A 12,611-nucleotide genomic window follows, 5' to 3' on the forward strand; every position below is an offset into this window, starting at 1 on the left:
AATAAAAACTCCTATGCTTCAAATATAAGCACCCTCACTACAAATGGGGTAGCTTTGAAAATGTTCAAAAGAAAATGCAAAAAGTTGAAATTGTCAAGTATTGAAATGCCAAACATCAAAAGAAATGGCAAAAAGAAATTGTTCTCAAATGTCAAATACCACAAGAAATTGGAGGGAAAAACAACAACAAAAGAAAACTCCCATATGAAACTCAAATTCTATTTATCCCTTTTCCATCGAATCCACTTTTGTGCATGGTAGAGAGGGGACGACTCTTCTTCTTGCCTAGGCAAGAAGGGGAATTCCGCGATCCTCCAGTGTTTCTAACACCATAGGGATTCTACTCTTGACGAAAGCATTTAACAATTGAGGACAAAGGTATCCTAGCCTGACACAACTTGGAGGTGGTTTATTGGTATTCTTCTAGGCTTAGTAGTTTGAAGAAACCGTATCTATGATGGAATGTGTACCCTTAGATTGCTTCCCTTGTAGATAATTTCCGCCACTTAGATGAGGAAAGTGGCTATTCATTTTTGTAGATGCATCCATTACTTGTTTTGTGTGCTTTAATGCTTGGATGTATCGCCATTTTGGCAAGCCCCGCCTTGCCTTGCAAGAAGGCATCCTACCTCATGGTTGTCTTGTTGTGAGTTGAAGGGGCATCCTACCTCATGGCTAATTATCTCACATCGGTTATATTATTAGAATAGTTTAAATAAAGGTCTAGTTTTAGTCACCTCTTTACTCGGGACGAGTAAATATTCGGTTTGGGGATGTTTGATGTGACTCTTAATTGCGCACATTTAGTCCCTTAATTGAGCCTATTTTGCATACTATTATAACATTTTGTAGCCATTATATCCGTCAAATCCTTTCTACTTTGCTTTCCTAGTGCATTTTGTATGACTTGTAGGAAAGAGGACAATGAGGCGGAATTCCCGTCTCCCGTGCACATTTGGAAGGTTGATGACGACCTTAGATGGACTAGTATGTAGAGGAGGCAAGAACGACGACCGACAAAGCGAGAATAAGGAGTATGCAAAGATTAAAAAGGACGTGAAGCAAAAGGATCGCACTGTGCAACAATCCGAGCGTCTTGTACACAAGACGAGCGGACTGGCATAGCATGATCCGAGCGTCCCGTGCAAGAGACGAGCGGATTCTCCCCTCCTGATCCGAGCGTCTCCACTCCTGGTCTGAGCGGATCGTGGTAGCACTAGGATATGCTCATCTCCTCGCAAGACTTGCATTTCCCCACTTTAAAACTTAGCATTGTTATTTACTAATCTATCCTTACTTAACCTAATGATGTACTACTATATATACTCCATTCGTAATATTCAAGAGGACACCAAGAGGTTCCCATAATAGAAAAATCCTCTTAGATTAGATTAGGAGTAGATTAGAATAGATTAATCTCAATCATTCCACATTAATTTTTCCTTAATTATTCGTTCAAGTTTATTATTGGGTAATTGAAGATTATTGGGTTATTATTGGAGAATTGACAACTCTTCATCAATCAATCAAGTTTTCTTCTATTATTCTTTGCTTTATTATTTGGAATCATCTTCATAAGTATAATTCTCTTTACCCATGTTTAATTATTGTTAATCACTTTCATTTATTCATCATATTTTGCTTTGTTAATATGATTGACAACTTTATTAACATGTTAAACTTGATCATGAGTGAGTAGTTTCCTAGCTAGGATTGATGGGGAATTAGGGAAAACAAACATGGGGATTGATCTATGCTTAATCTAATATATTTTCATAATTAAATGGCTTGCTTTTTGTGATTTCAACTTATGCACATGTTATGTTTGATGAAATGCGAGCCTATGAATCCTTGCATTTTTTTATCCATCACCTATCTTTTCAATGAGGCTTTTAAGCATATAAATCAACTCGAGCCTCATTAGACCATGCATAAAGTTGAATAGGAAGGATTAAGTCGACTTGTAGGTGTTGTACAATCTAATCGATTCGGCTCCGGGACCCAAACCTTCTTAGGGATTGTAAGTTTATACACCAACTCGATCCCATCACAACAATAAATGCTTGCATCTAATTGAGAACATGTTTGTATGATCACCACCATGAATCCCCTATGAACCCATGACATCCTAGTGCTTTTAATCATTTGTCTACATCTCTTGATTTATTACTTGCTTTACTTTATTGCTTCCATTAGTTTAGAACACAATTACAAGCCCCAACAATTGTGACACTAGCATAAATTGAGATAGATAGACTTAGAACCCAAAGCACACCGTCCCATGGATCGACCTCGACTTAACCACTAACTAGTTGTTTGTTGAGAATATAAATGTGTTTGATTGAGAGCCCCAATGACACTCTCCATCAGCTATCATACCTCGAGTAGTTTGTTATAATGTAAATTATTTGCTGCTTAGAACACATGAAAATACAAGTTTGGCTTTTGCTATATTTGTTTGGGGACGAAAGAATTGTTGTGACAATGTAGGTTCGAATGTCATATAACCATGTTAATTTGTGAAACCAGTGACTTGTTGTGACATGAGTAATGTAGTAGCATCAAGGAACGCCATATTTTAAAGGCTATTAGCTCAAATTGTGGAGCAATGTGCAAATTTTGCACAAAGGTATGGGTTCGAATCCCATATAGCCTATCGTAATTCAAGAATGGAATCACTGACTTGTCATACGGTAACGACATTGTTCGAGAAAGTGTCATAGGACTGAAGCGTTTAAAGGCTTAGTGGCAGGCATGCGTATAATAAATATGCATGGCGTATACTATTCAAAATAGGGTTGAGAGTTTGAGTGCTGTGTTACGTCAGTTCTAGCAATAGTTTAACGAGTAACACAAAGGTGGTCTTTAATATAACACTAGTATGTCCTTAGAGTAACACAAGTGGATCTTTATTGTAACACTAATTTATCATATTAACACAAGTTAGCCGTTAATGTAACAGTAGTTTGTCCTTAAAGTAACACAAGCTTGCCTTTAATGTAACACTAGTATGTCCTTAACGTAACACAAGTGTATTTTTATTGTAACACTAGTTTACCTTTAGAGTAACATAAGTTAGTCTTTAATGTAACTCTAATTTGTTCTTAGAGTAACACGAGTTATTCTTTAATGTAACAGTAGTTTGTTCTTAATGTGTTTGTAGTTTGTTCTTAATGTAACACAAGTTTGTCTTTAATGTAACACTGGTATTCAATAGCCAACATGGGAGTCGAACCCACATCTTGTGCATTGCACAATGCTCTACCATTTGAGCTACTTGGCTTTCAAAATTGATTAAATCCAAATAATTTTTATCATACGAGTTATTCCCATGTCCTAAAATGGTAGGAAAACAAAAAGCAGAAATGAATACCACAAGAATACTAGAGAGGACAAGTTTAGAAGCATGTTATAAAGCCATATAGCTTAATTCAAGTAGAGCAAGGGCTTCGATCAACTTGTTTGAAAAGGCCAAAAAACAGATGACAAACACAAATTCTATAAAAGTGATGAATGCATTCATTCACTAGCCAAATAATTGTGCACGCCATAAATCAAAGGAATTTGATTGAGCACAATATTGGGTTGAGGTAGCCAAACAATTATGTATACCATAAACGCACTGGAATTTGACACAACACACTTAACAATAACAATTTATATGTATTACAAAAATAAAGAATGAATGTTATAATAATAGGTAATATGCGTTACAATAAAACTGACACATGGAAAATGCCTTAAATGAATAAAAAAGAATTACTTCTCACAATAGAGAGAAATATACACCGTATGTGAGAACAATCGCAACGATGACCAGTACTTGTGAGTATACATGGACAATGAAATACACTTGTTGAAAATTCAATTAAGAAATTCAAATTCTACTCATTTGACTTTCCACAATATCGATCAAACAAAAATTGCTAGAAACAAACATTCAAAATCAACAAATTTGGATCAAATCTTTAGGGGACCTACCTTTTGCGACCATATCACAAGAACAAAGCTTGATGATTGAATGTGTTCCTGAGGATGAAGAGATTAAGGCGGCGGTCTGGAGTTGCGATGGTGGCAAAGCTCCTGGTTATGATGACTTCAACTTTAAATTTATTAAGAAATGTTGGGGAACAATTGGTGGGGAGTTCACAAAAATTGTACGAAACTTCTTTGAAGAGGGGCACTTTCCAGAGGAGATTAATATGACTTGGGTGACTCTTATACCAAAGGTGGATAATGCAATTGAGTTGGGCGACTTCAGACCGATTAGCATGGTGGGGTGTGTCTATAAGGTGATCTCAAAGTTATTAGCTGAAAAGCTTCGAAGCTTAATGCCTGGCTTAATTGGTGAGACTCAATCTGCCTTCATTCATAGTCGACAAATACTAGATGGAGCACTAATTGCAAACGAGGTGGTGCACTGGCTCAAAAAGAGTAAAAAAGCTGGGGTTTTACTCAAACTGGACTTCCATAAGGCCTATGACTCAGTTAGGTGGGAGTCGATTATTTATATACTCAAAGTCATGGGGTTTGGCTCTAAATGGAGAAATTGGATCTACATGTGCTTATCTACTGCATCTATTTCCATTCTTATTAATGGCAATCCCACTAGATCCTTCAAAATGGAAAGGGGCCTTAGGCAAGGTGATCCCATTTCACCTTTTCTTTTTCTGCTAGTGACTGAAGCTTTCAACCAAGTTATGCTTAGAGGCATTCGTACAGGGCTCATCCAAGATCTGGAAGTGGGTATGGAGAAGGTCATATTAAGCCACTTACAATTTGCTGATGACACTCTTATCTTCTGTCCAGCCAAATCTCAAGTCCTTACGAACATTGGGAGATTACTTGACATCTTTCAAAAATCTTCTGGGCTGACTATTAATTTCAAAAAATCTGATCTTATCGTTTTAGGGAAGAGTCACCAATAGGGTGAGGCAAATGCTTCGAAACTGGGATGCCAGTTAGTCCAGTTACCAGTGAAATACTTGGGTATTCCTTTAGGTTGTAATCCAAATAAACTGTCAACCTGGGATTCTGTGGTGGAAAAGGTGAAAGCAAGACTCGCAAGTTGGAAAGTTGGTTTAATCTCAAAAGCGGGAAGATTGGTTCTAATTAAATCTGTTTTGAACTCTTTTCCCCTCTTTTATTTATCCATTTTCCAGATACCTAAAGGAGTCTTGAAGAAAATTGTCAATTTACAGAGACGGTTTTATTGGGGAAGCAGTAATGAGAAGAAGGTTGTCCATCTGATCAACTGGAGTATTATTCAAAGGCCAAAGACAATGGGAGGTTTAGGTGTGGCGGATTTGCAGATAAAAAATGCAAGCATGCTCTTTAAGTGGTGGTGGCGTTTTTCAATGGAACACGAGTCACTGTGGAAACGGATTATTTGTTCAATACATGAACTCAAACCAGATGGAGTGTTTAGAAGTGATGGTAAAGTTGCTAAATATGGATTATGGACGTCTATATGCTCTACTAGTGACTGGAATATGCACATTGAACAAGTCACAAAACAAGTTATCAAATTACAAGTCGGGCGAGGGAATACAATCAAATTTTGGGAGGATCTCTGGATTGGCAATGTAACACTCAAAGAAGGATTTCCCAGACTATTTAGTGTTTCAGTTCAGAAAAACAAAAAGGTGGCTAACATGGGTACTTGGCAAGGAGACGAATGGGTTTGGCAACTGCAATGGAGAAGACAGCTATTTCAGTGGGAATTGCTACTGGTTGACCAACTGACTTTAATTATTGACGGCTTCAAACCTGTAAGAGATAAAGACGATAGACAATTCTGGTGATTTGAAAAGTCAGGTTACTACACAGCTAAGTCTTTCGTCGATGCCTACTACAAATTGAAGTATAGCGCACCGGATCAAAGGATTTAGTTCAACCAAGTTTGGAAGGGACTCGCACCACCAAGGTATGAAATACTTTTATGGGCAATAATGTGGAAAAGGGTAAACACAAGAGATAGGATACTCAAGTGGAAAGTAATGGATTGGGATGACAGTAAATGTATTTTTTGTGGTGAGTGCTTGGAGACCGTCTGCCACCTATTTTTGCATTGTAAATTCTCGTGGCAACTATGGTCTGATACTTGTGATGTGTGGGGGGTGACTTGGGTTTGTCCCTTGGAGATTGATGATGCTTTTCTTGTATGGAATAACTCTCATTTTGTTGGATTTGAGAAACGACTTTGGGAAGCATTTTTCATTGCAATAGTGACGATTATATGGGAGGTGAGAAATGTAGCTATTTTTGAGAACAAGACGCCTTGCTGGCCCTCCATGATGGATAAATTGCTTTTAAGGGTTGGTGTATGGTGCAAAGCATGGAAGGAAAATATACCTTATACGTTGGAGGAATGGTTGAACAATTGGAAATCGTTGCGGTCATGGAAGGAACAAAGGATTATGGAAAGAAGGGCTCCGAGGGTTGGGGCTTGAACCCAATATGCAAGGCTTCTGTTTTTTTTTTGTTTTTTTGGAAAGGATTCATTGTTGTAGTTGTCTTGTTTTTTCGATTTCTTGTGAACTTTTTTTTGTGACTCTACTCGCTGTAGGTCGCCGGATTTTACCCTGTCTTAATAAAAAAAAACAATTCGTAAATAGAAAATTGACCATCTTTTCTCATCGCGCTCGATCATCATCACCACTTTTCGCAACAAATTTCACTAGATTTCCATTAAACATGCTAAACATCAAATCATAAATATAAAAACACATAATAGTGGTCAAATTAGCAAGAATCACAATAGCTAAATTGATTTTAAGAACAAAACATCTTTATAAAATAGAGAAAAACAAACCTTATTCTTGTGGAAATTCGGGTTGAATTCTTCCAAACATCATAAATTTGGATTGCTGGATATAAATCAATATATATATCTATCTATCTATATTAATAAAGGAAGCTTTTTTCGAGCGATTACAGAGAATCCAAGATTTTCGAACAACCCAGCCATAAAATATTATCACCTATCAAATCTTATCATTAATATGCACAATACACAAATTGACCTTTAGTAAAATACTAAAACGTACTAATCATAAAACATTAATTAAAAAGTAATTTTAAATAAAAGCCTTTTGATTTGAGTACACCTCAAATATGTATGCAAGACTGTTACGTATGAAGAGTCATACCTAAGGGCAATTAGTTTATTGCGTTTGATGTTTGTGAGGTGATCTATCCAAATTCAAACTCTATACTCATATATATAGAGACTACTCCTCACAAATCACAATCCTACCTCAAAAAAATTTGTTTCACGTTTATCGATTTTATTTTGCTTATTAAGTCTATGTTTACTAATTAATCTTCATTCATTGTTTTTTCAGGGAACATATACTATGAAGGCTATGATACGTTCTCAAATTTCGGAGTTTCGACAGCCGGCCAAGAGGATTGAGATCGGTAATGTAAACTTCAAAATATCATTTCGCAGTCATTGTCGAATTCATGGTGTAAGATTATTAACTGATTTAGCTTGCCATATATAGTTTTTCAACCAAGTTTTATAAACTTATTCTGAGCAAGATGTTCTCAGCTTTATCATCTCATTGTCCAAGTTTAAGTATAAAACTTTACTAAAAGGAAAGTGGGACATTATTGTGAATAAGAAAGTGGGACATTGATATAAAATAGGAAGGAGTATATATATAATTATATAAGACAACGGTATAACGTGAACTTTGCGAAATAGTTTGTATAAATATATAAGAACGTAAGATTTACAAACATGTACATTCCAGTTTGTGTGTATTGCTAATGGTAAGTCATTAGTCATTGATGAGTAATTAAAGTCAAATCAATAAATAGAATTTTATATCCGTGCACCAACTTTAGAAATTTAGTTATCTAGCTACACACTTATCCCACTGCTCTAATCTTAGTTTTCAACAATGCCTTTTGATAAAGCGACCCGAGTTTCATGCAAACCCAAATTCTAATGTTGAATATCACACGTACGTTTTTTTTTTCTATACGTGATTATTGTTAATTATTAGTAAGATAGGATACACAATTAGCTTAGGTAGAAATTTTTAGCTTTGACATTTAATGGTGCATATTAGCATATCAAATGTCATACAAACACTCGGAGATGGCAACTACTACAGTACTACTCTTAGGCTTAGCTTATAACTTTACTCGGACTCTATCACCTCAACCCACCTAAGATCATTAATTATTAATTATTGAGATTTAAAAATCAAGTGCTTTGTAAGGTCTCACAATTATGGAATTTTCATTTATTTTCATTTCTTATTTCTTTTAATTTAGATAAAGAAACAATATTATTCAATATTCTAATTTTAATTAAATATAAGTAGCTAATAAATCATCGACCACCAATATCGCTACATACACCGATCACTAATATCGCTCAAAAAGTTATTTGTGCTAAGAATACTCCGTATGCCATATTATTCTGCTCGGTATTTCCACGTATATTACGTTATTATATACTCCCTCCTATTCTCGATAATTGTCACTATTGGAAGTTGGCACAAGAATTAAGGAATGATATTAAATAAGGGAATTATTGTGGGTTAGGTGATTAAAATAAGTATTGTTGTGGGTTGAGTGATTAAAATAAGTATAAAATTTTACTAAAAAGGGAAAGTGGGACATTATTGTGAATACACGATTATGGAAAGTGAACATTTATGTAGAATAGGAAGGAGTATATAATTATATAAGAGAACGTTATAACATGAACTTTGCGAAATAGTTTGTATAAATATATCGATAATATGAAAAGAACGTAAGATTTACAAACATGTACATTCTTTCTCCTTAATTATATATCATGGGCCGTGAGCACGTACTTTAAATTGATAGAAGTAGAAATAAGGCACCTATATTTCATTTAACTTATAATCAGGTTTATTGTTTGGAAACTATAATGTTTTACCCTTGATGGGGCATATTCTGCACCGCTGACCAAGTCAACACACTGAGCAAGGTCAAAGATATCCACAGCAAGTCAACGACTTAGATAGCCTAGCCGATGCATCCCATCGGCCTGCCACCTGGGTCTCGGCGTGACAACCTGCCAGCCGGGACACATATCCGCGTACTCATATCCAAGACCCCTCGGCGGTGAGTCAACAGGGCCCGCCGGCCTGCCATAGGTCCCTCGGCCGAGGGGTAGATCAGTCTTTCCACCTGCTAGCCACTTGGCCACTTGGCCACTACGTGACAAAAGGTGAAAGTCTATAAATACTCCTCAACCTTCATTGAGGAGAGGATCTCACAATTATAACCTAAACACACTATTCATCTGGTAATATCTCCCTTATCTCTCTACAATACGCATCTAGCCAAGTAACACAGCTTAACCCTTTAAGTTTACTGACTTGAGCGTCGGAGTGAGTACGCTTGGCACACAGCCAAGCCCTCAGTTCGTTCATTGTTGCAGGAGAGGCCGAGTGGGACGATAGGAGCAAGAAGGATTCAGCTCAAGACATTATTCTACAAGCCACGGGTGGTAACTAATCACTGCTCTGGAATTACACCCGGAACAATTGGCGCCGTCTGTGGGGAAGACACTAGAAGCTAGTCACATTCATTCCCAAACAAAAACAAAACTCAAAATAGAAACCCACCCAAAAAGCCGAGAAAATGTCGAAACAAAGAAGACGCATGGTGACCGACGAAACCGCGTTCTACCAAGATGACGCTTTCAACAACTCCGGAGTCATGCGGCCCTCCACCTACCGAGTAATCCAACCGGAGTTCGGGATGCCAATAATACCCGACGCGCCGGTGCCAACCAACCAGGTCACCATCATGGGGCATGTGGTTGACGTAGAAAAGCTAAAAATGCTCCTGGACCTAATCAAGAACACGCCCGCTCACACTTTGTCACACCGACAAGAGCGGCGGAAACCGTCCCAGACAACAGGGCCCAAAACGTGACTCCGAGAAATCTGAACGGAGCACTAGGAGAAGTTGACCCAGTCAAGACGCCGGGGGAGCCCAAAGTGGGCGCGGTAGACCTAAGTCCTTCCCGCACTCGCGGAGGGACAGCGTCCCCGCCACACGAACGAGGCATACCCCAAAGGAGCCAGAGGAGTCCGACTCAGCAGAGTTGGAGAAGGAGTCATAGTCGAAGAAGGAGCCCCTCCCGCTACGAGGGGAGAAGCCAGGATAGGGATGCGAGGAGCCGATCGCCACGTGTCATTCAACACGTGGTCAGGCAACCCCTCAACGCCTACGTCCTAGAAGTCCCGGTGCCAAACAAGCTAAAACCGCCACCCCTATCATACAAGGGGGATAGCGATCCACCCGACCACGCCGAGGCTTTCGAGTCTTACATGTCGGTATGGGAGCAGCCCGACGAGGTCCAGTGCCGAATTTTCCCAACAACTCGCATGGGATGGCTCGGAGCCGGGTAAGGGGCTTCCCGATGGCTCGGTGTACTACTACGCCGACCGAAGGGCGCTTTCCTAACCCAAGACTCTGCGCAATAAGAGAAGGGCCGTAGAGACCTCCGACCTCCTAACTATCGACGGGGGGGGCGAGTCTCTCCGGCTACGTGAAGAGGTTTGATGGAAAGGTCAAGCGATTCGAGAAATTAATCCCGAGCCGGCGGCCTTCGCGCGATGAAGGGCCTCCCGAGGGGAGCCTTAAAAACGAGCTCATCAAGAGCGGAGGCCTAGGGCCGGGACGCCGCCGGGAAGCTGGCCGACCAGGCCATCAAGGTAGAAGACTATCACAAGACCTGGGTAGATCCCAGCGAAGCCGAGCACTCAGAAAAGAGGAGTCACCGGCAGGACAGCCAGGACGAAGAACGCCGCGACAACAACGGTTCGCGGTCCGATGGAAAACGCCGTGAGAATAATAGATCACGGTCGGACAGATCCGACCGGAGGCAAGACTCGGTGGGCGCCGGGTGGAATTCGGGAACGTACCACCGGGCGGTATAGTGAAAAACCCCCTCGTCGTATCGGCCGAGGGTCTTCGCCCGAGCAAAAACGAGGGCCAGAAGTGGGAGAGACCCCCCAAGCCAAAAAGTGACGGTGACACGAGCCAGTACTGTGAGTACCACGGCCACACCGGCCATCTAACCAACGACTGCCGCCATCTGAAGAATGCCATTGAGGAACTGGTCCGGAAGGGAAGCCTCGGCAAGTACGTCGCAAAAGGCCAAAAGACTGACGCCGGCAGTTCAGATAAAAAGTCCGTTTTCGAACGGATAGGAGTGATTCACGTTGTCATCGGGGGCAACGAGAACGGAGGGTCCGCTTATGGGCACAAACGACACCTAAACGAGCTATATCAGGCCATCAACTTTGTGCCCAACTCAGGGATCCCCTCTGCAAGCATCCCCGACATGACTATTGGAAGAAAGGACTACGAAGGGGTCATCGCCCCTCACAAATGACCCGCTCGTAGTCAATTTAGACATATCCAACCACCTGGTCAAGAGGTGCCGATTGACACAGCGCATACACGAACATCATGTTTAGAGAATGCTTCCTCGGCCTCGGCCCAAGATCAAAGACTTAAGCCCCGCACCAACCCGCTATACGACTTTTCTCGGGGCCGGCCTGGTACCACGGGGGTCAATTAGGCTCCCGGTGAGATTCGGCGAAAAGACGTCGGCCAAGAACGTCCCTAGCCGAGTTTGTGGTCATCGACGGCTCGTCCGCATACAACGTCCTCATAGGCCGGGTCACCCTAAGCGAGGCCGACGCAGTGATGTCCATCCGGGCCCTAACACTGATGTACGTCTCGGACCGGGGGGAAGCGCATAAGCTCGTCTCCAAAGACGAGAAGGATGAGGTGATCAACGTCCAGATAGCTGCCCGAGGATGCAACATGCAGTCCCTCAAAGAGGCGAGAAAGTCCGAAAAAGGGAAGAGTCCGTCCTTGCAGCGAGGGCGACCAAATGGATACAACTAGGGGCCGAGTGAGTGAAGAAGTGTGCTCAGTAATGAGCCGATGGGGCATCGGTAATCTCGTAAGAATTTATGTAGCCGCGGAGGTGTCCAAAATATCTGTGGACACCCCAACGCATGTTTTCACCTAATGAGAAACCATCAAGCCTTCGATCAAAGCGAAATTTTCCCATCGCTTATCTATCAAGAAATGACGCCGCTCACACTCGTCATACCGACAAGAGCGGCATCGTTGCGAAGAAATACAATGCCGTCGCAGTCACCCCAAGTAGTAGACGCCACGGCTAGCCACCCCAAGAGGTAGACTCCGTCGCAGCTCACTCCAAGTGGTAGACGCCACGTAACACGCTATCAAGAAATGACGCCGCTCACACCGTCATACCGACAAGAGCGGCATCGTTGCGAAGAAAAATACAGCGCCGTCGCAGTCACCCCAAGTAGTAGACGCCACTGCAGTCACCCCAAGAGGTAGACTCCGTCGCAGATCACTCCAAGTGGTAGACGCCACGTAACACGCTATCAAGAAACACGCCGCTCACACTGTCATACCGACAAGAGCGGCAGCGTTGCGAAGAAATACAATCGCCGTCAGCCACCCCAAGTAGTAGACGCCACAGCAGTCACCCCAAGAGGTAGACTCCGTCGCAGTCACTCCAAGTGGTAGACGCCACGTAACACGCTATCAAGAAATGTACG

The 12,611-nt window shown here is 41.2% G+C and overlaps 1 protein-coding gene across 1 annotated transcript; it reads left to right on the top strand.

The window, feature by feature from the left end:
- Nucleotides 1–5,951: 5,951 nt before the first annotated feature.
- On the top strand, nt 5,952–6,452 carry LOC141641371 (uncharacterized). The gene has a single exon (XM_074450035.1). The coding sequence runs from the start codon at nt 5,952–5,954 to the stop codon at nt 6,450–6,452; it is 501 nt and encodes a 166-aa protein (XP_074306136.1).
- The last annotated feature ends 6,159 nt before the right edge of the window (nt 6,453–12,611 follow it).

The sequence above is a fragment of the Silene latifolia genome, chromosome 2 (assembly GCF_048544455.1).
Source record: "Silene latifolia isolate original U9 population chromosome 2, ASM4854445v1, whole genome shotgun sequence".
NCBI classification, from domain to species: domain Eukaryota; kingdom Viridiplantae; phylum Streptophyta; class Magnoliopsida; order Caryophyllales; family Caryophyllaceae; genus Silene; species Silene latifolia.